Source organism: Mustela nivalis (genome assembly GCF_964662115.1).
Source record: "Mustela nivalis genome assembly, chromosome: 11".
Taxonomy (NCBI): Eukaryota; Metazoa; Chordata; class Mammalia; order Carnivora; family Mustelidae; genus Mustela; species Mustela nivalis.
The window spans coordinates 72,269,940-72,295,976 of record NC_139030.1 but is presented as its reverse complement, the minus strand read 5'-3'; the positions used below and the strand labels follow the sequence as shown (position 1 = coordinate 72,295,976).

At 44.9% G+C, this 26,037-nt stretch overlaps 1 protein-coding gene across 10 annotated transcripts in view; it reads left to right on the top strand.

Annotated features, from left to right (window-relative positions):
- The window catches only part of AGAP1 (ArfGAP with GTPase domain, ankyrin repeat and PH domain 1), a 504,744-nt gene that overhangs the window by 331,818 nt on the left and 146,889 nt on the right, over positions 1 to 26,037 (top strand). For 6 of the 10 annotated variants that reach the window (XM_082689783.1, XM_082689784.1, XM_082689780.1 and 3 more), the window contains exons 11-12: positions 5,816 to 5,984; positions 24,787 to 24,945. In XM_082689783.1, the coding sequence (XP_082545909.1) occupies positions 5,816 to 5,984; positions 24,787 to 24,945 (328 nt within the window). The remainder of the gene's footprint in view (positions 1 to 5,815; positions 5,985 to 24,786; positions 24,946 to 26,037) is intronic. The other 4 variants (XM_082689785.1, XM_082689777.1, XM_082689781.1 and 1 more) reach the window with 1 other exon arrangement.

The following is a 26,037-nucleotide window of genomic DNA, read 5'->3' as shown; positions in this document are numbered from 1 at the left end:
ATGTTGGACTTGAACATTTGCTTGGGTCTCTTTGAATGGATGGTATTATGTGTGTCTTTATAGATTAGTTTCCTTTGAAAATAGTATTAAATGGAGTTGGGAATAGCAGTGCATTTAACAATGGCTTCTCTTACATACTTTTTTTTTTTTCTGAACCCTGAAGTAAGGATTTTTTAAAAATAGAACTTATACAAACTATAGTTCCTCTTTGAACGTGGACATTCATGAAGTACAGTGAAAATTGGAAGAATGAGTCAATCCTTTCCTCCAGGAAAAGACAAACAAATCTGAAGAACATTTCTGGCATCTCTGCAGAAGCCCAGCTCTCATTTTCTTTCCCCAGTTGTGTGTGTGAAGCTGTTGCACACTCGTAGCTCTTGGCTGTTTTGTGAATATTGAACTGGGCCAGTGGTTCTTAACCTTTGGGCCTCAAGACTCCTTTACTTTATTAAAAATAACTGAGGAATCCTAAAGGCCTTTTGTTTCTGAGGGTTATATCTTTTTTTTGTTTTTCAAGTTTTTTTTTATTTAAGTCATTTCTACACCCAGAGTGAGGGCTCGAACTCACGATCATGAGACCAAGAGCCACACACACCTCCCACTAAACCAGCCAGGCACTGCATCTGTGGATTATACCTAATTGATACTAAGCATGTTAAAAATCAAAACTAAGAAAATTTTAAAATACTCATATAATTTATTTAAAAGAATAAGAAACCACCCTTCTGTGATATATTATTACATAAATAACATTTTTATGGAAAACACATTTTCCACAACAAAAGGAAATCTTGAGAACAGTAGGACAGTCTTACTGTTTCCATTGAACTGTCTTGCTGGTTGAATGACCTTCTGTGTGACACGATGCATGCGTCATTTCAAAAACATTGCTTAGGGATGCCTGGGTGGCTCATTCAGTTAAACATCCAACTCTTGATGCACCTTAGGTCTTGATCTCAGGTTTATGAGATCGAGAGTCCCATGCTCAGAAGGGAGTGTGCTTGAGATTCTCTCCTTTCCTTCTCCCTCACCCTCTCTCTCTGCATCTCCTGCTGTGTGTGTGTATGTGTGTGCGCATTCTCTCTCTCTCTCTCTCTCTCAAGTAAGTAATTGAAAAAAAATTGTTTAACTGAGATATGCAGCTTTCCAAATGGAGACACTTTCCATCATATAATATCCAGAAACTGTTTGGATTTATATCACCATCTGTCTTGTTGGGAAAGAGTGTCAATAATTGGAAAGTGTGAAGCTCACGGTGAGAGATGCAAGTTGCCAAGATTCTCATCCTCACCGGAAACTCGGGTTCTACACCAGCCACAGATACTGTCCACTCTTTTCCCTGCAGTGGCCATGCTGTTCATTTCAAGAAAAAAGCTTTTAAAAGCCCAAGGTTGAATAGTCATATAACGTCTGACATATCATTCTTTCAAGTAAAAATAGGTCCCACCAAAAAAGCAGCTAGTTCAGCTCGAACCTCAGACAACTGCAGAAGTATGTTTCTGTGGGACACCCATCCCCTTCCATGTGTGGCACCAACGCTCACACACGCTTTCCCTGTCATTACCCAAAAAAATTAAGAAGATATGTATGTACTTCAGGGTTGAAATGTTTAAGAATCAATAATTGCCCTTTTTTTTAAAAAAAAAAAATTTGACACAGAGAGAGAAGCAACAGCAGTAGGGGGAGCGGCAGAGAGAGGAAGACTGATACTGGGCTTGATCCCAGGACCCCAGGATTATGACCTAAGCCAAAGGCAGATGCTTAACCCACTGAGCCACCCAGGTGCCTCAAGAACATTCTTAAGTGAAACTTTCTGTTTGTTTTTATTTAGAGAACATGGCAATGAATACTGACAAGAGGGACTAGTGCAGTTTGGTTCTGCTGCCTGGGCTTATGGTCTAGAACCAGCCGTTTTAGTCACCAGAAAAACAAATTTCAGCTCTGGAAGAGGCGAACAGTGTCTTGGGATATTTTAAAGGTAGTCTGAACCTGTGAACCCCCGGATAGTCTATCAGGGACCACACTTTGAGGACTGCCAAGCTAGGTCATGCAAAGAGGAAAAATTCAATATATTGGCCACAGCAAGTATTAGTTTGTGCTAACAATTATCTCACCTAGACAAGCTGTATTACATGTTAATATATTAAATTTCTAGGCATTTATGTATAATTAGAAACCAGAACTTATTGGGAAAACATCATGGGAACAAAGTTTCTGTGATTTTTTTTTTCACATTTGTGAAGATGAAGGGTCTTCATACTGTATAAAAAATCTGTGTTAAAATCACAGTGGTGTTAATTGCATTATCTGTCCTTGAAGATAGTCTCAAAGCCGTGTGTTTGATTCAGATGCTCTCGTTCTGAGATGCCAGTCATACCATTTCTACATTTGGAGTTGGCTTTAAGATCTTGTTAACTGCTTTTGGTAACCCCATGAACACATCAAGCAAACCCATCTTTCAGCAGACAGCCAAAGGTAACGTCGGGATGGGAGGCAGTGAGAATCAATATAGTAAGAGTATTTTTAGGGACTATTGATGGATTGCTGTATTTTGAGCTTAAGTCCAACGCCAGATGCCCCAGAGCTGACTAAGATGAACTCACCATTTACTGAGTACCGTATAGTCCATCACGCACGGAGAGGGCTCTGAGATCGCCAGGCCAAGACCTCCACACCTTTCCCTCTGCGGTTTTGGGGAAAACACCTGGGTTCCAGCAGCCTCATGCCGTGTTTGGGTAAGGGCTTATTCTCCCTGCCAGAGTACCGCATTAGCCAGTCGATGACCTCCAGGTCCTGGTAACGCATGACCATGAGACTGGAGGACAAGACTGTCAGCCGCAAATCAATTAATTCTCCAAGTCCGGAGAGATGCCGTCCACCACGGCACTAATGACTCCGCGGCCCTCTCTGAAGGCAGCCCCCCAGAAGGCTGGAGCCGCGTTAAACCGTGCTTCTGTCAGCAAGCTGGAAGCTGTGGGTCTCTGACACGGCTCTCAATTGCTAGCAGGTTTCTCTCATTGCACCTCATTTGCATCTGGGACATCAATTAGCATGTTTGTTGAGGCTAATTGAATGAAACTCAATCATAGCTCTTAATTGCTTGACTATGTGAAAAGAAATCACATTAATGCAGCTAATTAAGTGTACGGCAATAGATGCAACATAATTAGGAGCGAGAGGTAAAAAACAAGGGATGGCAAAGGTGCAGGAGTGGGCTTGCGGGGGGCCGCAGTGCTCCGTTCCTGAGCTCACCGCATGTTCGGCAACGGGTCCCTTTGCTCCAGCGCCTGCTTGGAGAAAATAATCCGCACGATGAGCATGGACAACTTGAGAAGAAAAATGCAAATAGGTTTGCAATTACTACTTTTTCAAGCTGTTGAGGGGCAGGAGATAGCACCTCTGGGGGGCCTGGCTCTTGAGTGGGCCCCAGGGACTTGTTAAGTGCTGTTTAAAAGTACTTGGCTTTGAATTACCCTCATGCCTTGTTAAAGGGTTTTTTCCCCTTTTATCATCGATCAGCATTTTCTACAAGGAACAGGAGAAGGGTAGTATCTGTAACATTTGCATATCAAAATCAAGCTTGCTGTCTTTACTTCACCCAGTGAGGCCCCTACCTCAAACCTGTAGGGCCGCGTGTCCCACTTCTGAGGAGGCGACATTGGTTAGTGGTCCTAGCTTTAATTCCTCAAGTACCAAGCTGGGGCAAGATGAAAAGGCTGGGTTCTTTCAAAAACAGAAAACTCAGTGTCGTTTCTCTTGGGGGAAACTTGAAGCCACAGACACGCGCCTTTGCATTCCACCTGTTTCCGAAGCACCATAGTAAAGGGCTTTTGTGGATTAGGAAGTGCATTTTGTAAGGTTTGTAAAACTGTTGGTGGCTTGCACTATAAGAATTGCCAAGTTTATATCCTGGTTTGTTTTTTTTAGATCTAGCTCCTCTGAAGTTTTGGTGCCTAACTCAAGCGAGAAAACAGATTCCCTGGCCCATGCTGAGCCAAAGATAAATGTGTTCCCTTGCTGCATTGTAATCCAAAAAGCAGACACTTGGTACATTTCTATAATAATTTTAAATAAAATATCATGGTTATTGTATGTTAAAACATGCCTATTAAAAGAACCCATGCTGAGGCTTTAGTCACTATCTGATTAGCCTCATTTTAGAGCCCATAAGCAATAAATGCTCAATTACACTCCTGTTATTGTATTTTAATTTGTTAAGAATTGGCATTAAAGAAGAAAGTTATAGCAAGTTGATATTTTTGAAAGAGTAACTATGCAAGAATGAATTCATTATGTACAAGCCTTAACTTTGGTGTTGAAGCTTAGGTTGGCCTATTTTCAGTGGCTATTAACGGAAGTAAGTTAAAGATGTTTAAGAACACATTTTTTTTCTTTTTTTGGTGGATGACCTTGACCCTCAGTCCTAGACTAACCAAGGATCACTTCCCTTCTGCTTTTTGTTCACCATCCTCAACACCCTGAGCTCATTCATGAGGTTCCATGTATTTTTTCCAGTCTGTCTTATCCTTCTATCTAATTTAATGGTAACAGCCTTCTGTCTTTGGTCCACATCCTTTCAAAACATAGCTCTTTCATGGTTAATTATATTTTGGGGAGTTTCCCAAGCATCTTGACTGTCAGGTGGAGTCTTGGGTCTGTCAAGATGGTGGAGGTGAACGCCAACCAGCCTGTCCTGCAGGGGCAGGTTGCATCAGGGCCTCTGCTCCTGGCTCCCATAGCTGACAGCAGCTCTGTGGATCCCACTATATCTCTCTGGGTGGTGACTGCTGACAGAGGCCTAGCCTCCCCACTCCCATTGAAGAGCTGGTCTGTTTCTGACCCCCTTTGGTGCAGCTCCGGATCCTTTCTCTGCTGGTCTTTGCTCCCATATTCCTCCTGGTTCCAGCCTTGTGTAGCCTTTTGAACATTCTTCGCACGTGGAGGTCCAGTAATTCCTAATTCACCAGTAAGCCCCTCACTCTGGCTCTCATTTTCCTCTCCCATTCCCCCACCCAGCAACCAGTTCTTCGGTGGTACTTTACACTGAAATGTTGTCAGGTGACCTCCACAGAGACCATCACTATCCACCTAGACTTCCCCCTGGTTCTGTTAGCTCCTGGTCATTCACCTCCAGCATGGAAAGAATGGCAAGATAACTTTTTCTGGATACATTGAATCACTTGGAGAAACACAATGCTTGAGTACCAGACTTACTCAGTATTCTTTCTTTTTCAACATCCAGCTACTACACATCCATCCATGAGCTCTGTTTTCTCAGCACCATACCACCAACCTCTCAGACATTGTCCTGGTCCTTAGTGAAATCCTTGACCTTTTACTTAGTTTTCTCCTGAGCTCCCACCAGAGAGCTTCATTCTTGTCTAGGCGCTTAGTGGTGTTGCTATCTGAGGCTGAACAGTTGTTACAAAACAGTTTCCTACTGCATGGAATTTTACCTGAAACTTAGACAGAGTCTGGGGTCCTAGTGTGCCATGTAATAAGCAGCAATTTAAAAAACATGATTTCACATGGATACTTATTTTCTCCAGCTGGCCTGTCCTCCACCAAGTGGAAGCATTTCCTGTGTCTCCTTGTATTTCCAGGGTCTGGGTTAGTTCAGGACACAGAGGCTGTGATTTCAGTATAATGATGATGCTACCATACTAGACGGATCAAAACCTCATTATTTTTAAAGTGCCTGCCTCAGTGGAAGGGGTCATAGGATTATAACTTATGGTGTCTGATAGAACCTTGTGTCCTAGATTGTACGAGGTCTTCTTTTTAATCTCTCTTGGATGTTTAACATTTTGAACAGGATTACATGCAGAATGTTCATGGTAAAGAGATTGATCTTCTGAGAACCACTGTGAAAGTCCCAGGGAAGAGGCCACCCCGAGCCACGTCGGCCTGCGCGCCCATCTCCAGCCCTAAAACCAACGGCCTGTCCAAGGACATGAGCAGTTTACACATCTCACCAAATTCAGGTAAGCTCATGGCAGACCCGCACAAGAACCCAGTGGTAGGTGCTGCTGGTCGCAGGACAGTGTGGAGCCTTGGAGATGAAGTGAGGTTAGAACCATAAACATTGTACTTTAAGGTTTAGAAACCTCTTCTCTTCTGTGGATGGTCATCTTCCCTACACCTGTGGTTCCGGGACTGCCAGCCAGCACATGGCACCATCTTGAGTCACAGTCTCACAATCCAAACCGCGAGGTTTTCCCAGAGATGTGTAGTTGGGAGTAGAGTTTTGCATATGATTGAGGATTTAAGGGTCTTCTAAAGTATGTAAATGAGCTGTGAAACTATCAAGGGCTGGTGTGTATTTGTAGTGACTAAGTGGATGAAAGTGGAAGAGCTATTTGGAACAAGATTGAAAGGAAACTATTGGACCTCAACTTTCAATTCTCTTGGCTTCATATTGTTAACTTTTATGTCATTCTTTTACACAACTTTAATTTTCTTTATTCTCTTTTGAAAGGAGATTTGGTCTTTAATTCAGGATCAGAGGAAGTGTTTCTCAAATCTAGATGTGTTTAGAAATTCCTGGCCATTGTGTGCAGTTGCAGACCATTCAGAATGTCGTGGTTCATTTTGTGAGTCTTTGCAAATGGTTGCCTTCCGGCTTTGACCTTCCAGTGATTACTTATCAGAGAAAAGGCCTGAGTCCTCCTTCTAACACACTTTAACACACAGGTTTGTTTTCTCGAGCAAAAAGTCCCTTTTTTCTCTTTGACATACATCCAGTCTTTTAAAAATGAATTAACTGTTCTTTGGGACTTTCTGGCATAGTCTCTGCTGCATTTTTCTCCTTCTGAGGTGTCAGGTGCTTTGAAAGACAGATCATGCTGACCCCACAGTTCTGTGGTATACACAGTGTTGGTTGGTGAAAGCAAGGTAGTAGAAAGGGGCCAGAACTGGGGTCCATTGGGGCTCTACTGTGTGATACCAAGTGGCGTTGGACCACTAACTCGGTAAAGTTTTACCACCATATTAGGTCCATCTCGCCTGGCCTGTGTGCACCACAGAAATGTGATTGCAGGTAAGATAATACATAGGAAAGTTTTGGGAAACTTGTAAAGTACAATTTAAACATCAGCTGCTATTAAAAATCCAAAGAAGTAGGGCTTTCTGCTAGGGAGACATCAGTTCATTCCAAAATGGTGGTAAGGTCTCTTATGACTTGCTGACCTTCCTTCTGAGACATACCTGAAATTTCCCTTTTCTGGATGGTGTGCTAACTCTGGGATAAGAAGAGAGAAAATAAGTACCCATGGTGGAAGGAGGGATTCTGTATTAAATGAAAAGCTGATATCTTCACTACTTTGTATTTATTAGCTTTTTCAAAAAATATTTAGTGAGCGCCTGTCCTACGCCAGGAACTGTGTATGCTATGGGTGTGGAGACCCCAGTCTCCAGAACTTACACCTGAGGCCGTCACCTTAAAACGAGCTCATTTTCCACTTCTTCTAACCCACCATGCCAAACCCACCCATTTTAGTCACGTGAACAAACATTTATGGCATATCTGATGGATGCCAGGCATGGTGCTGGGCTCTGGGAACACAGAAGATTAAGACTCATTTCTGCTGTTGAGAATCTTGGGCTCTGGTGGGGAAGAAAGACCAGCAGACAGGTAAAGGCAGGGCTCTGAGGCAGGCCACGGTACAAGTACACAGAGGCCTGAAGGTCTAGGGGTGATGGGTCCAGTTTACCCGAGAAGGTGGACCAAGGCTCAGGGCTTGGAGGGTGCCTGTGCAGAGTGTAAAGAAAGGATGGATGGGAATCTGCCAGGCACAAGGATGAGGGAAGAGCCTCAGTGATTTGAAGGAGTTTTAAATACATAATGTTTGGAATTTAGAGTTTTTTTAATCTTGAGACTTGTGTTCTTTGGTGCTGAACTGCCCCTTGTTTTCCTCAGAAAAATGTAATGTGGGGCGCCTGGGTGGCTCAGTGGGTTAAGCCGCTGCCTTCGGCTCAGGTCATGATCTCAGGGTCCTGGGATCGAGTCCCGCATCGGGCTCTCTGCTCAGCAGGGAGCCTGCTTCCCTCTCTCTCTCTCTCTGCCTGCCTCTCTGCCTACTTGTGATCTCTGTCTGTCAAATAAAGAAATAAAATCTTTAAAAAAAAAAAAAGAAAAACGTAATGTTTGGTAAACAAAATACAAAATGCCTTGTAACCTTATCATATGCGTGGAGTGGCTCATGTCCTGTGCCTTGGCTAAAGGAGCATTCCTTTAGCACCTCCTTTCTCTTGAATGCCCTGGCATTGTGTGGATAGGAGGGTTTGGGATTCTTTTGCACAGAAACCCTTTCCCTGCTCCCACTTTCAACTGATGACAGCACGTTCTTCCAACCCTTAGCCAAGTTAATTCCTCTTAAAGGGAACCTGGTTAATGTGTACTCTTCCTCGGATCACAAGTAGGGACATGTTAAGTGGGGCTGTGACATCATAGGAACACAATACCACTTTGGGGAAAGACAGTGCCTCGTGGTCACAATGGTGCTCAGGGACGTAGCTTCCTTGTCTCTGCATGCAGGTGACCTCATCAGCTGGTGACCCTCTGTCCCCTTGTTCACATGTACTCTCTCACGTGAAGAATAATTTTAACTTGAAGTATGTTGATGTTATTTTAAGTGGCAGACTTTGACCTAAAAATAGGTATTATTTCAGCTATTTTAGGGCTGTTTGCCAAAGAACTTAACATGCTACTTAACTGTATTCTTCTTTCTCAACTCATTTGATTTCTGCTGTTTTGTTCTAGAGGTTCGAGTTAACATGGAGATGTTTGTTTCTTTTTATGCTTTTCCTTTTTATTTGTTTTCTTATCTCAATTACCGGAATAGAGCAATGTTTTGTGCCTTCCCCTCTTGTAACTTTATCACTTGTGTAGACGTGATAATATGCATGTACCTAAATCCTTGTGTATACCATTTGTTACTGTCTTAGGACAAATGTCCCTAAGTGAAGTGACTCAGTCAGTGGTTAGATACCAAGATCGTGGTATGCATTTCCAAAGTAATTTCTGGAAAGGTTTTGTTACACAAGTACCCTTCCATCTCTAAAGTGAGTATCCATTTCACCCACACATGCTTGCTAGCATTGCTGTTATCATTTTGGAATCTATACTAAAAATATCTCATGCTTTGTTTATTTGGATTTCTTCAGTTAACACTAAAGTTGACCATTGCATGCCTGTTGATACAGATATTTCTTACGTCACAATTGTTTAGATGTATCTTTTCCCATTTTTGTATTTGGTGTTTGTCTTCTTTACATGTTAAGGATATTAATGCTGTATAATATGTTCTATAGGTATTTCTTCAGTTTATTATTTGCTTTTTAAATTTTATGGTCTAATTTACATATAGAGGTTTTCCCTTTTTTAATGTATAATCAAGAATATATACATATAATCAAATTATAAGTCTTAGTTCTGCAATTTCTGCTTTAGATATTTAGAAACCCTTTAGTAATAATCCTGAAAACAGATCACAATTCATAAATATATATTTCTGAGTTTTGCAGTTTTATTTTTGTTTCTTTCTTAAGAATATTTAGCCCTGAATCCACCTTTAATTTGTTTGCATCAATTATACACAATAGGAAATCTAATTAAACTCCTTTTTCAAATAGATAACTAATTGTCCTTTCTCTGTCAAACTGTTTACTTATAACTGTGTGTGTCACCTTTATTATACAACTAACTCATTTAATCAAAATCACTGTGCTTCTGGGCTTGGGAATCTTTCAGTTGACCTATTGTTACCATTGTGTTACCATGTCTGGATTTACCACAGTTTCTTAGGTTTATGATTCAATTTATATCTGGCAGTAATATTACTCTGATTTTACTGGTGTTCTTGACTATTGCCACTCATTTATTTTTTCCAATAAACTTAAGAGTAACTTGAAACCTTCTCCTTTCCTCGAAAAATAATCACATTGTCACTCATTGACAGTGTTTTGATCTATCAGTTAATTGGGGAGGAACTGATATCTTTACTATATTGAGCTTCTTGTCATGGAACACAAGCCTTGCCCGATTTATTCAAATCTAATATATATCCCTCAGTAAAATGTTAACACTTTTCTTCATTTAGATGTATCATGTCTATCCGTTCTGTTTATAATTTTTGATGAAATGTGAAGCTAGTGTTTTGGGGGAGAGGGGTTGGAAGAGAAGGGGGCTGTCTGTTATCTCATCTACTTTGCAAGAAATAAGAAAGCTCGGGGTGCCTGGGTAGCTCAGTGGGTTAAAGCCTCCGTTTTCAGCTCAGGTTATGATCCCAGAGTTCTGGGATCAAGTCCCACATTGGGCTCTCTGCTTAAACAGGGAGCCTGCTTCTCCCCCACCTCTCTCTGCCTGCCTCTCTGCCTACTTGTGATCTCTGTCTGTCAAATAAATAAATAAAATATTTTTTTAAAAAATAGAAATAAGAAAGCTCATAGTCTTTATGTTTTTTATATCCAGTCATTATATTGAACTCTATGTTAGTGGGAATATTTATTCAAATGTTTCTCTTGATTTTCTAGTATATGATCTTAATGTATCTCACATTTCAGATATGATAATGCCTAATTGTATGACTGTGTTGACTTTGGAATACCTTACTGCTTTTCTTCCTGTACTGCTCGTGTACCATCATTACTGGGTCGGCTGCATGTTTGCCCAGCCCCGAATAGTGCTTTGGAGGTTTCATGGGCAGTATGAGATCTTCCCTTCAGAGGCCTTGCACTCTGGTGGGGGCGGAGGAGTCAGAAGATAAACAGATAAGACCATTGAAGTTGGTGATCAATGCTCAAGGGATGAAGGGGGCAACTGGATAGAAAATCACTGGTTGTGGTGGTGGTCTTATGTTATTCCTAGTATTGGGAAATGCTTCACCAGTCTTGGAATGTTGACTGCATTTCAGACATCAAAATGCTGGAACTGTGATGATCTTCATATCATATTTTGACCAGGGCTTAGGGAAGGGGAGGAAAAACACATCCAAGTAGCTGCCTTGTGTACTGATAACTGAGCCTGGGTCTCCCTTTGGGGCCCACAAGTTACGCAGAGCAGAAGAACTGCAGTGAAGGTGGGGAGGCCCCACACTCCGTGGGGCAGCTGCGGAGGGCAGGCATGGCGGGTAGAGGGACACATTCCAGAGGAGCCTGCCATCGGTGTCCCCCACCTCCAATCCGATGGGGACACTGATGCTTGAAAGAGAAGGGAGTGGCTTAGGGAGCTCAGACATCCACACACAGAGACAGAAAGAAATGACAAGGAAAGGCAGTCTTGCCGTGAGGGCCGTCACTGATGCACACCAGCCTGCCCACGAGCCCTGTGCGGTTGATCTAAAGTGAACCTCCCAGTCAGCTTGGGCCACACACCTTCCAAAGGCTGCAGGGCCAGCCCCTGCCTCTACCTGATGGACTGGCGGGCACACGTTCACAAATACGTTGCATTTGTGGAAACCAACACTAAAAATGAGAGAAACCAAGATAAACTGCAACTGATCCTACAAGAGAGTGAGAGGTGGGGAAGAAGGAAGACTTCAGAGAGCTAATTATTATTGTCTTCGTAAAATGAAACAAAGTTTACATGAAAAACCTGGGGATAAAGAGTCCTTGAAAATTAAAGAAAAATTGATTACAAAAAGAAAATTTTTTTTTTTTATTTTAAATTCAGTAGATAGGTTCAGTGCTGTAAAGATCATGGCCAAGGATACTGTTGGTGATTGTACCTGTGATAGCAGAAAGCACACTAGAGGTGATGAAGGACATGTTAGTGTCTTCCATCTGAAGAGCTGAGTGTCAAGTTCAGGGGAGAGGAGACTCTGCAAACACAGACAGATTCCCAGAAAGCATCCCAGGCAGGAAGAGAGCATGCTTACCTATTGAGAGGGAACTATTCCGGCCTAGGGACTTCGGAGCAAACACCATATGCTAAAAGACAATGGAAGAATTCCTTTCTAAGGACAAATCATTTTGAACCTAGAAGTCTATGAAGGGCCAAACTACTATCAATCAAGTATGGAGGAAGAAAAAAATTTTTAGATATACATGGATACAGAAACAAATTACTTTTTGAAAAATTACTTAAGCATCTACTCCAGCAAGAAAGAGGAGGAAGAAGAAGAATCCAGGAGATATTTATTCAGGCCTGGTTAAATTTCCCCTTCCTGATCACATCTCCCCCTTCTTCCAAGGTCACTCACTCAGGATGTCCATGACAGTATCTGCCTTTCCTGGTGCTTTTTGGCTTGGAACCCACGTCACCATTCTAGTCAGAAGCCACATTTTAGTGAATCCATCCAACTGTAATTTCAGGCATACTTCCAGAGAAGACAGTCAGATGTCCCACAGTATCTTCTGACAGGAGTTGTCAGCCAGGCTGTTTTTGTAGAATCGTATCCACCTACAGTGGAATACTGAGTTGTGTCAGGTCTGGATGTTATTCTGACAGTGAAGTAACAACAGGAAAACGTAATGGTCCACAAAAGGGTCTTGAGAGGCAGAAACCCTACATTGAATCCCACCTTCCCCATCTTAGGACCTTATGCAGATGAACACCGGGTTTTTCATTGCTGCCATGGCCAGTGTACTTACTTCGCTCTTGGGAGTGCACCTTTGCAAAGTCCAGCAGTCCAGGGCCAGTCTCTAGATTCCATCAGGAATCCATCATATTTGTTGTACTTGTCACTGGTGAAGAAAAGGAAGCAAGGGGACAGAAATTTTGCATGGATTTTTTCCATGCCGGGCACTATTGTTTCTGTCACCTGTGTGCAGCCCTCATGGGTCAGACACACTAAACCCATGCCCGACCCCCAACAGCATTCCCTCTGTTGTGGTGGGAGCGGAGCTCTGCGGGACCAGCCGGATCTCCGTGGGCACCGGGCTCCTAGGCCATGTCCCCCCGACTCTTTATTCCCACACTGCCCCATTTTGGTCCAAGATGCCAGATACCTCCCTGTCCCAAAAGTGTGTCTTTGTTGGGTATTTGGCATGGTGACTGTGTTTTTATCCTCAGCAGAGCAATGTGTAGGCCTTTGTCGCAGGAAACCTTGCCTCCTCCTCTTCCCTCCCTCCCTGCGCTTCAGGCCCCCAGCGGTTTCAAAATATTAAAGCCTCCGGGAGGGTTGAGGCTGATTTTTCGGGGTTGGGGGCGGGGATCTCGATGTGTTTTGAGTATTGAACTGCCGTTGACATCTAAAGTCTCAACCATGCTGTTTTCCTCCACACTTCAGTAATCAGGACATCCAGCAAACCCATAAAAAACCAAACTAATAGCATGAATATTCAGTGACCTAGAATACTAATTATTGTCATGAATATTAATGTGATCGGACTTGCTTTTTCCTCTCCTCTTTCTCTCCCGTCCTCTTTCTCCCTCTCTCCCTCTCTCTTTTTTTCCACTTAGCCGGCTCTAAAGATGGGTCATAATGAGAGCATTTAAGAGGGAGCGCGCTCTCCGCCGTGACAGGGACTGGGGTAATAAGGAGAGCTTGATTAACGCGGTGCACTTGGGGGAGAGATGAGAGGCTTCACGTGGGCCTGTTCGGGGGAGGCAATGAGACACCGGCGGCTCTGTTGCTGCTCCCGGAGATTAATGAGGCCTAAGAGTGCATTAGGAACAGTGACAAAGGTTTGATCTAATGGGCTCAGCCATTTTTCCTTTGAGTGACAGACGCACAGAAGTAATTGGCTGTGCAGAATGGCAGCTCATTGGCGGTACTTAAGGATACATTATCCCCGTTGTGTGGCCCGCAGAGGCTGTTTATCAAAACTGCTCACACTGCAGACGCCGAGCCGCTAAGCTGCTGTTACAGTCGTAATAGCTATGAAAAAATAAATAAATAAATAACGCAACATCAGAATTAGATCCGTTGTCTCCTAGAAACAAAGTTTTTCTTTGTTTAGTTTCAAATGGTCTAGAAAACATTTTAATAACTCCAGAGTCTGCTCTGGGCACAGAGGGAACCGCATGGCTCATGTGTGTCTTCTGGGTCGGGGGCCTCCCACAAGGGAGGGGACCACCCCCCTATCCCGACTGCTTTTCGCTGTGTTTCTGCCTCAGTCACCCCTTCCTGTCGCACACTTTGGACTTTGTTTGCCACGTTAGTCTGATTCATAAATCGGGTCCTTTTCCTAAACACCCATCTAGCCACTTGGTAGAACGCTTGCAAATAAAAGCCTTACTGGTTGAGAATTATTTTGCTAAAAAATAATAAATAAATTTTAGCCAAAAAATTGATTTTTTGCTAAAAAAAATAATAATAATGATAATCTCCTTCCACAAACCAGGGTTTACTTGGAGTCGATTTGATGGCTTTTTAATAACTCATTATTTTTAGGGAAAGGAAGAAATATTTGGGGGCATTTCTTTCAGACCCAAAACATCAGGAAGTGTGCTAACTCTGTAACTAAAAGAGACACTAAAGTTACTACTCTTCAGAAGAGTTGCACCATCTTCAGCTTTTGTGAGAAACACATTCTTATTGCTAGCTGTTTCTGTGTTTAGATGTTTCTACCACTGAGGTTTAGGCAGATTTCTGTTCTGTTGTTTCCATCCTGAAACTGTAAGCTCTTTGAGATGGAGACCATTGCATCCTTTTCTTTGTTACCCTCTCCTAGTTTCGTGACCTCACAGTTATTTTATCATTAAGCATCTCTGCCCAGGAGAACTATAAGGGATGATCATTGAGGCTAAGCACTGTTTGCTTTCTTTCGATGCAGCACTCCATGGGCAGAACTGTTGGGGAGGAATTCAGGGATAAATCAGAAGCATGCTTTCCAGTTTAAGGAAACTTCCTTCAATTATTTGAACCCTAAGTGGGGTGGTCTCTTCTGAGAAGATGACAAAAGCACCTTGATCTTGATGATTTCCATTTAAAATACTCGGGATACTGAGCTATCTTTCACTCTGGGGACAGATATTCTCGTAAGTAAATAAAAGTTGCTTTAGAAACTTTGTTCCCCCTTTCAGAAAAGTGCACGTTTGGTGAAGAATAATGTTTTGGCTGTTCCCGTGATGCTTTCAGCACCAGCAAATGGTCTGCATGGGAAGAGCTGGAGGAAAGAGGGTCCCTGAGAAGGACCTCGTCCTTCAGGAGGGTGGCTGAGTGCTGTCTGGGGCCCGGGGAAAGAGCCATTCTGTGATCGAGCCAAGCCCATGACTGGCTTCCTTGCTGCATGCCTGCTCCCACTCAGGCAGGGGTGTTTTCAGAGTAGTCATGACGTTCACCATATCCAAACCAGGTGGGCCTGGTGTTTGGTAGTTACCGCTTATTAAGAGAACATTTGTCTTTCTGGAATATTCTGGGGAGTGGTAAAAGGCCCACCTACACACCACAGCCATGATTTCTTTATAAGAGCTGACCTCGTAGGACCGGAATAGAGGGAAAGAAGTGAGCACTTCTGAGCATAAGCCTACATGACTGCCACAGTCTCCTTCCTGAAGAGGATAATGAATGTACTGACAGCCAGAGAAACCTGTTCTCAAAATGGATTTTGGGTAAAACACCTATTGTATATATCATATAAAGGAGAAAGAACATTTTCAAGACAGAACTGTCATCAAGTGCAAAAGAAGAAACTCAATGTTGGATGTAGTTGTTAGGAGTATAATACCAAATTACAAAAATAGAGGAGAAGACACAGACATCTTGGGCTTTATGTGTTACAAAACATGACTATATGTGAACATGGTAATCATATTTTGTTACTTAGATTTTATTTATTTATGTGTCAGAGAAGGAGAGAGAGGGCAAGCCTGGGGAGCTGCAGAGGGAGAGGGAGAAGCAGACTCCTTGCTGAGCAGGGAGCCCGACACAGGACTCGATCCCAACACCTTGAGATCGTGACCTGAGCCGAAGGCAGATGCTTCACCGACTGAGCCCCCTAGGCATCCCTTAAAAGAAAATCCTTAGTTTTATTTTCCTTTTGTGCAATGTTGCTTATACTTTGTTATCACTGCATTGCTATAAACTCATTCATGTAGCCCATACAAGTAATGGGCAGTAGGCAGGCGAGCCCGATGTATGTACTATGTGAGTAAACACCTCAGAGTCTGTAGTAGCAGGTGTTCCTGCCCCTGATAAAAGTGGGCAAGAAAGCGCGGGCATTGTTTTCACAGTGATGAGTGTGGCGCCGGAGAACTGGGAAGACATGGACTTTGTCTTTGGAGTAAATATATTTGGACTGATTTCTGGATATAATCCCTTAAAGTGAGCGCCTCCCTTCTCATGTGCTTAATATTTTCATCTTGAATTGTCCCGAACACCAGATTTATATCCATCTCCAGGATGCAGTGGTGGCCCGGCTGTGGCACGTGAGCAGGCCCAGGGCTTTTCCAGCTCCTCTTTCTTTCTGCACATCTGGTTGTACTATTCATCCACTGTTAGCACCATGTCCCAGGCCCATGGTTTCATTTCTTCTTTCCCTTTATAAATTGTGCCTCTGATGGCTTGGATGGACCTGGTTGTAATCCTTTGGAAATTCTGGAAGACCTGGAGTGGTAGGAGTGTTGTCACGCTGTCCCAGCACTAAGCACTGCCCAGGTCCATACAGCAGATGCTCAGGACGCCTTTGAGAGCATGCATGTTGGCTCATGCATTGTGAGGACGACTGTAATAGCCGAATGCAGATGTGAGCAAGGGACACATGAGGAGACCCCAGCACAAGAAAGATGTAAGGATGACATTCATACCTTTTAGATTTTAAAGGCAAACAAAATTAGCATTATTGGCATTTTAAGCTTTTAGTAAAAAATAAACTAGAGAGAAAAGGAAAACTCACCATTGGTGAAATTAATAACAGCTTATATCCACAGAGGCTTTGTGGTTTACAAAGTGCTTTATACAATTTGATGTTTATATAAATCAGCCACATGAGGCATATTATTGTCATCATCATTAACGTTATATCCATTTTACAAATCATGAACTGAATTGTTTTCAAGATGTCCAGGTTCCATCATCTTTTGGCCAGTGGCCTCAGAAAATCAGCAATATATGCCACAAGTCAAAAAGACATTAATGCTATTGGACTGAGTAATGATTCTTCCAAGATCTTATCCTAAGGAAGAGTCTTAATAGAAGATGTCCTTTGCAGTTTTGTTTACTCCAACGAGAAATTGGAAATGAAGCTATCCAGAAGTAAGAAAATAGCAGTATGAATTGTCTGCCTTAAATCAGCAAGATGTCATATATCTAAAATTATGATGAAAATAATGGAACACATGAAAAGGATTAGAAGCCATAAGAAAGAAGTGTAATATAAAATTACATCATTCCTATGGCCATTACAAAGAAGAATCGATGCTCATGTTCAATAATGAGTTGATCTGTTACATGAGATTCTGGAAGTCTTCTAATTGACAGCATTCGTGCAAGGTAAGTTTTAAAGACATTGATACAACAAGAATGATTCAGTGTTCTTTTTCCTTGGACATCATAATCAGAACAAGGAGAAATCCAAGCAAAATGAACTATTTCTGCTTTTTAGGAAATAGATGGGAACTGGTCCCAGGACTGTAGTCCTGAGTGTGGCCACACTGTTGTAGGTAGTAGCAAATACATCCACTGTGACCACCGGGTCTGGGCTCCATACATTCTCTCCTCTCTGGTCAGCACATATGGGCTTATATCCCAGTGAAGAGGTGCACCGCGATTCCCATCTCAGTAGTGGACGTGTTGAACGCACTCTAACAAAACAAGTGTCAGTTTATAACAATGCAGAATCCCGGACGCCTATGTCTTTAAGATACTGAATGTGTCCTTGGAAAAAATCCTCTTAGCCTCAAGTCCTGGATGCCAAAAAGGAGGGCAGATTTCCAATGCAAATAGTGCAGCGAACGGCCCTGCTCATAGGCACTTAAATCATCCGTATCTCACTTTTTATGGTAGTGTTGTGAATTATATTTCTTTTTGGGTTTATAATTGGAGGACGAACAGATGGCAAAGGCCTATTTTGAAGTGGTGTGGCCATTATAGTAGCCTCAGTCGCCCTGCTCCAATTCCAGCAAACTGGCCGTCTTGCTCGTGCTCAGTGGGGGCTGTGCTTCGGAGGTTTGCAAGGCGGCCTCATACCCCAGACTCCTCTCACATTGGAGGCCAGGTAGGAATGAGAATCCACCCCCAAAACCGATCTGTTTCTCAGTGTGAGGCCTCCGAGGATCAGGGAAAGCTCCTATCAATACTATGCTGTAATTACGATTTGTTTTTAAAAAGGTATAAAATCCCACAGTAGATACCAATGTCTGCATTGTACTGGGGCCTTTGTAGACCCCTCTCTGCGTCGTGCTCCCCTCATGCAAGGCACAGGTCTCTAACCTACTGGCAAGCACTGCTGCTCTTCTACAAGCTACTTTACTAGTAATTCAAATGCCAAATATTCCTTTTCCACTTTAAGCCTTTGAGAAGGCCAAGCTGTGTTTGTGAAGATGAACTAAAACGGAAAGTGCAGTGAGCAAAATTTTGTATTTTACAAGACATAATTGTTGATGAACCTTTATTTGAATGCTATGAAAAGCCTTATTTCAGAGTATATTTTTAAAAATCAGAGCAAGCTATTTTTTATGTAATAAGCCTATAGCTTAAAAGAGGCATTCTGTCTTTGATGGCATTTGGTGGATGAAAACAGTCGTGTTCAATAGAAAACCAGCATCTTTTTCATGCTCGTTTGAGATCAGTTCAGGCAACATACTGATATTCATTCAGATATAAATGCCATAGTCACTTTGAAATGCAAATTGTTTTAAGAAAAATAGCATATGGTGGAGGTAAGTACCTTTTCAAATCAACTCTTACACTTTAGGGATAGAAGTAAAGCTAAAATTATTCTTTGGGAAGAATCTGGCGCTTTTGACACATGGAAGCTGGGCTAATCAGGGCGGCCCATAAGCACACACATATCCATATCAAGGAGATGGCGCTGAGACTCCATGGATTAGCATGGTAATGTAGCCGCCCCCTGCTAATCAAGGCCAACAGCCAGCTGATCCGGAGATGGGGTGTTGGAGGAAGCACTCTATCTGAGTTCAGAACGGGCCAGGTAGTCGACTGTGTATATCTCAATATTTGGGGAAAAGATACTGAGACAAACAACAAATAGGTCTTTTCTTGACTCCCTTGCTGTGGAAGCAGCAGCTCCTACTGTGAAGGGCTGGGCCCCTCTTTGAGACTTCATATTGGTGCCCCCGTCTCCTCTCCCCCCCCCCCCCAACTCTGTCTCTCACACTTGCTGACCTGACCTCTGTATCCACAAACTCTTCAGATGACCCATTCTTAGCTTTTTGGGGAGGGTGAGATACATTATATCAATAGAACACACACAGAGAAAGTGCAAAATCCTGGTAGCTAAGTGTGTAGGTGGCCCGTCCTCAGGTTGGGAAGCAGCAGGTGGCCGCCAGCCCGTGCCTATACACACGCGTCTGAGGGTGGTTGCTATCCCATTGCTCTCTCCTAGTACTGGTTGCTTGTAGATGGTGAACCGTTGGGTGGGGTCACAGCCATTGGTGCTCGAGTTGGTCTTCTCCACACATCCTGTCTGTAAAGTTTGTCCTGTTGTGGCCATGTCAGCATCCGTCCTTCCTGCTTGTGGTGTTCCACCATATGGACATACCACGGGGTGCCTGTGGTGGGGAGATGTCCTCCTTTGCTGGTTCGGGGCTGTTCCAAGGAACACCACTGCGAATATTCTTGTACAGGATTTCTGGCACAAGTGTTAGGCACTTGTGGGGACTAACATTGGACTGAGTGTGTGACTTCCATCAGATTGAGGTGAAAAGGGAAACAGGAATCTGGGGAGAGTGGCTCTTATTGGACATCAGGTGAGTCAGAAGAGCGTTTGGGTAGTCCCAGGATTGCGTGAGATCCCTCTTTCCACACTTTTCTGGAGGGGGGTGGTCTCCATTTCCAAAATCTAAAATAAATCTGCAGCGTTTTGTAAAGTCTCTCCCACACCCTTCCAGGGGCTGTTCTTCCTGCCCCTCAGACCTTCCTGTGGCTCCTATATTCCTCGGCCTTGTGTTTTGGGCACACACGGACTTGTCCAGTCAGATAGACTTGAGTGTCATATCTTGGTTCTCAGCCACACGAATGGAATTCTGTAGCAAGATGGATGTGTGTTCGGATGAGGACCTGCTGGAGCCATTCAGTCTGACGGCCCAGAGAGGCCCCTCTGCCTAGGCACAGCCGCTCAGAGCTGCTCCGCATTTGAGGCTGACCCCGACTACGTTGAGAATAGTGTCCAGGTCCTCCCGTGTATCTCTATGGTCTTGGTCTTCCATGCTTGACTGCCAGGAATAGATCAGCTGTGGGCTTCTTTCACAGATGAGAACCCCAGATCCTCAGCCTTAATTAATAATATGTTAATGTGAAATGAATTACCATTCACTTGAAGATGTAGGCCTAGAGAACTTAGGAAATAAAGTGAGTTTAAGCTTAGCACCTCTCTTACTTGCTTTAGAAGTATTTTCAGAAGTGGTGAGAAGATCGCAGTGTGGTCACACGTAGGGCAGACTCTGCTGGGTGTGCATGTGTACAGTCTAGAAGCAGAGGCTGGTGTTGCTTGACTGGTGCCAATTCGTGACATTTTTTTCAGAAATACAAATGAAATTATGCATTAGCCTTTTTTGGATGAGGGGTGTATATGTGTGTGTGTGTGTGTGTGTATGTAAAAATAAGCATCAGAAATTGACATAAAATACCATAATTAGATCTGTAGAGTTATTTAAGATAATTCATGAAACATTTGGGGGTAGCTGGTTTCTTTGACTTATGGTTTCACTCAGAGCAAGTCGAAATGCCTCAGAGGGTAACCACTGGCCCAGGACTGCTCCCGCGGGAAGTGAGATGCTCCACAGGCCACAGTGAGCCACTGAGACTACTTCCATGGGGCCATGGAGCACTGGTTTGCGTCAAAGTTAAAACCTGTGTCTTCATGTGTTTACCTTTAAAGGTGAGGGCATGTCTGTGTTGATCCCCAAGCTATATATTTATGGCAAAAACGGGATTTTTAGCCCTTCATAATTTTTTTCTTACATACTAGTTAGTTGATCTTTTATTGTTTGGTGTTTAGAAAAATTTTAACTGACATTTAAAATTGAGTATATACGAGAGATTCGCTCTCTTGGGAGAAAATCAGAAACGTTTTACTTCTGAAACAAGATTGTTCTTCAGCCAATTTTTGAAAGATTTTGTGACTCGCGGTTAGCAAAGATGAGGACTGGGCAGGCAGGTGTGTTCTCTGGCTGCTGCACTGGCCATTTGGAGAGCACAGGCACAAGCCCGCTGCTGCCAGATGCTCTTCATTTTTTCAAATAATGCCAGAAACCACAAATTTTTAAAAGATATCTCCCAGATTCTGCCTTTAAAAAGAAGTCATTATGTACTCAGGAAAAATCATCTATGAGCTCAACCCAGACTCTAGGCCACAAGTCTTACCCATATTCATGTGGCCAGAACTCGGTCATGTAGTGTATCTTGAGTCCACAGTGGGGGGTTTGGTGTGATTGCAAGAAGGAGAGCCTCACGCACTGCAGGGCCCTGAGGTTGGGCTTCCTGAAGAGCTCTGCCCACCTGCTTTGGGTCTTGCACTGAGTCGGCAGTCACACACCAGGAGCACACAGTCTTGCCAGAAGTTTCTTCACAGGCCCCAGTGGGGTTCCTTGAGGATCCCCTCAGGAGCCAAACCCCAGAGATGCTCCCCAGCAGCTTTATACATTGAACGTGCTATGCTTGAAAGTTCACTTGACAAACAGCTGGAAGCTTGAGGACTAGGGGACCCGCTGCAGACACATGGCCAACTCTGTCACATGGGTTTCCTACAGTGTGTTCATTTCAAGAAACCTACTCCTCTCCTTCCACAGTGGCTATTTGGCCTGGACATGAAGAGTTTGTTGACCTAAGACGAGCTCTTTGTCGGATACCCCCATTAGGACACTGCACGTGTTCCTGTCCCACGTTCAGACTGAGCAGGCTGCACTGTGTGCAAGTGGATATCCTAGGGCTTCTGCTATGTGTAGTCAGGGACAGGTGCACTTGGGAAACTGCCTTTCAAGGGAAGTGTGTCAGGAGGTTTTTAGGCTGGTTCTCGTCTGGGAGCCACTCCCCGGAAGGGAAGCCACACTGTGGGCTTAAGTGTCGTCCTGGCATCATTGGCTCGAAGACAGACAGTGAAGGTGTTTGGGTACTTGTGAGCCTTGCCCTTGTGTGCCTCAGGCTGGTGTAAGAAGAGGTTTTGTGGACAGAGTGCACGCTTGATCATGACTTGTCACCGGTGTGATTGGCCCTCACAGAGAGGAAAGAATCATCTCCTCAACGTTTTTGCCAAACGGCAGGTGTGCCCACAGGCAGTTAGGCTTTGGGGCTGGGGTTGCTGGTTCAGCGGTGAGGTCACAGCTTGTGTGGATCTTCTCGTGGTCCTCTCTGTCCTCTTTCCAGCTTTTCTCTTTGCCCTACCATAAAAGTATTAGCAGTGTCCTCGGGCCCCTATCTGCCGAGAATTCATGTGATGAAAGTAGAAATGGTTTTGAGGTCTTAGGGTAGGTGGGGTTTGTCTTGAATGTGGCTCTGAGTGTAGGTGTGTGAGATGAGGATCCTCCCAGGGAAGAGCAGGCCCAGGGTCTGAAGGTGTGGGCACCGGGGCTGGTGGAAGTGCCACAGACATCACTGGGGCAAGGGGAGGGGTGCCCTAGAAAGTCTCAGGGACAGCCAGCCCCAGGTGACCGCCCATCTCATCCCTCTCCCCACTGGTTGAGCCTAACAGGAAGCCAGTGGTTGTAGCCTAAATGGGTGCCCTCCTAGGAGAGCAGGGCAGGGGAAAGGGATGGTGGGAAGGTGGCCAGCAGACACCTATATGGACATAGGCTGCAGGGGGAGAACCACACTGCACTGCCCAATGGGAGTACCTCGTCCGCACCCCCAGATGGTGCCCTGCTGTGGGTCTGAGCCCCGAAGGAGCATGTGGTCTGTCCCTGATTGCCACCCCCACTGACCATGAGCTGCTCCTCTGTGTCTGAGCTGCCAGATGCCCGGCCTTTCTCCCCAGTCTGCCATGGGGATCAGCCCCCGAGTGGGTGCAGGAATCCTAGCCAGCAGCATCAGTCACAATGTGTGCTTACAGGATTGGAGGGCCTGAGTGGGCCCAAAAATCAGCACCTCCGTGGTAGGAGGGAAATGGCTAAACTGGCTCAGACCCTGCAGCCAGACGGAGCCAGGAGCGGGCTCCTGACCTGCAGTCCTGCATGCTGCCTGAGGACACCTTTGACAGCAGGCGTCTGAGGTGGCAAAGAGCTCCAGTTGTCGGTATTGTGTTCGTAGTGATTTCTGGGTATCCGAGCTTCAGCAGGTGCCCCCAGGATGTCGTGTGTGCCCGCGTTTCCGAAGGAGGGTCTGAAACAGCAGGAGCTAGGGCAGGGCCTGGGGGTCTGCGATCCTAATGAGCCCCTGGCCGAGCACTGGTTTGAGAACCGCACTCAGGAGGGCCTGGGTCCGCCCATGCTCCAGGTCCTGAGGTGTTGCTTTCAGCTTTTTTCTGGAAGTGGGTAGAGCTGCCTGGGAATAGTTTTCCTCTGTGATATTCAAAGTATTCCCGGTTCAGATAACGGCATAAAATCGGTATCCCCTTTTAAGGAAGAAATATATTTTTTGAAGCATCGCATCTCTGTGGACCACTTGTTTGTTGCATGGCTCACGTAGGCGTTTCAGTAGATGATCTTGGGATCGCAGTCCAGTTGGTTGTTGGTAGCAGAGCCCCAGTTCCCACATCTTGATGGCTCACCGGGACCACCAGAGTTCTGTGGGAAATGTGCATTCTCTCCAGCCCCAGCCCCAGCCCCAGCCCCAGGCCTTCGGAATCAAAATACAAATATTCTGAAGCCTTTGTTTTTTAAAAGTTCCATGGGCAGTTCTGGTAATTGGCCAGATTTGGGAACTACGAACCCAATCTATGCACTTAAAATCTTGTGCTATGAGAGCCTTCTATTAAAATAATTTGAACTTGATTGGATCTAAACTAACATAAGCAGGAAAGTCTAAAACAAAACAAACCTGATCTCTCTGAAGATCTGCATCGAATACATGAATTTACTCACAGACAGTAGGATGGCCGCACTTTAGAGAAAGGCTCTGAGTCATGATTTTGAGTTTATAGTTGATATGACCAGGAGATCACTCGTTCTGATGTTGAGCTCCTGATCGCTGTCATCCCACACACATTGGGACTGTTCCATAACCGCCCCATGTGCTGAGCAGTGGCGAAGGCTGTCTTTCCTCTACTGGGCCTCTTCGGGGTAAGAGTGAGCTAACCTGGGTTAAGAGTGCATGTCCTCCAATGTCTTGTCTAGGAGCTTCGATTCGTGTTGACCATAAAGTAGAGCTTCACTGTAAAAGTTGGCTGCCATTTGTGATCATTTTCCCTTCCATCAATACGTGGACACAGTGGGGGCTCCTGTAGGGTTCGTTTTGCTGGGACTGAGGCTTTGCCCAAAAGTGGGTTTTCCATCTTCACCTCTGCCCCCACCTAGAGATGGTGTCGCGTCGGCGTCTTTTTGTTTAGGATTGTGTTGCGTGGTTAGATTCCTTGGCAGTGTGCCAGCAGGCTCCCTAGGATCTGTTCCACCCTTGTTTTCCTCTTGAATATTGTTCTGTAGGATGCATCCATCTTTCACGTAGGCAGGACGCCAGCGGCTCTCGGTACCGAGGTCCACCATGCGCAACCACGTGGGCGTCTCTACTGACTCGTGCTGGCTTCTGGGGTCTGCAGTCCGAGGTGGTGTTCACCTGACTTGTTTATTCCTAGGGAATGTCACTAGTGCATCTGGGTCTCAGATGGCCAGCGGCATCAGCCTGGGCTCCTTCGGCAGCCGGCCGGACGGTATGCAGCAGCGCTCCTACTCTGTCTCCAGTGCCGACCAGTGGAGTGAGGCTACGGTCATTGCAAACTCAGCCATCAGCAGTGGTAAGAGAGGGCGCAGGCCCCCGGACCCGTGCCCCCCTCACGGTCCTCGGTGTGAGCCAGGGGCCGGATGTGGCTCCCTGGTCATCCGTGCTCACTCTGTGTGCAGGCCCTATGGGGCAGCTTCATGAGCCGGGTGTGTGTCACCTTTCATCTGCAGAGCATTTGGTCCTTGACAAAGGTTTCACTCACATCCTCCCATGTGGTCCTATCAGGGAGGAGCAGATTGCCTGCCAGGTTTGGAAAGCAAGGCTGCACACACACGGTCCCATGACAAGGAGGCGAGAAATAATTATAGCCAGTATCCCAGTCACACTTTCCCTGAGACCCCACACCCATACTTCGAGTAGCACTGCTGATGTTCCATTGTCGGATGTGGGGTGTGTTTGCTTTTTTCATCAAAGGAAAACACAGAATTCGTTCTCCCTATTAGTTTTCCAAAATTCCTGATGCACCTTCTAAATTTGGAGAGTTCCCTGTCACCTTTTTTTTTTGATGAGTGTGGGCAGCCTTTTGGGAGACGGGTGTGGACGTCAGAAACCGCCCTGATGTCTGGGCGGAATCGTAACTGATGTGCTATCGAGGCCGCCTGGCTTTGCAGCAGCGCACTTTGCCTGTGGCGTTCTATCTACGGCCCGCTCACCGGTATTTAACGGAATTCCCACTGTTGTATGTCGTCTATCAGACAGGGGTTTAAAGTAATTTTAGCATAATTTGTTCTAATTAAAAGATTCAGCATCAGGTCTTCCCTCTAGACCCACCAGCTGCTGTAGCAGGACGTTTGCTGTGGGTAAACATCGTCCTTATTTCTAGTTGCTTCCATCTCTGTGGCCAACCCTGCCAAGTGAGGGCTTGCAATAAGGACAGCTCCAGACTGGTTGCCGAGGAGAAGTGGAGTCCATCAAGGCCACACCCAGGGGTGCCATGACAGTGTGGGTCTGGAAGGGCGGGTGGCATGGCATGTGTGAACAGAGCATGGCCCCTGTGCCCGGCACGCACCTGCCTCTGGGCCCCCTTCCCCACCCAGAGGAGGATGCTTTGGCAATCGGTGTTCCCTTCTGCCTCTTTAGGGCTTTACGCCCATTGTCTCAGGTC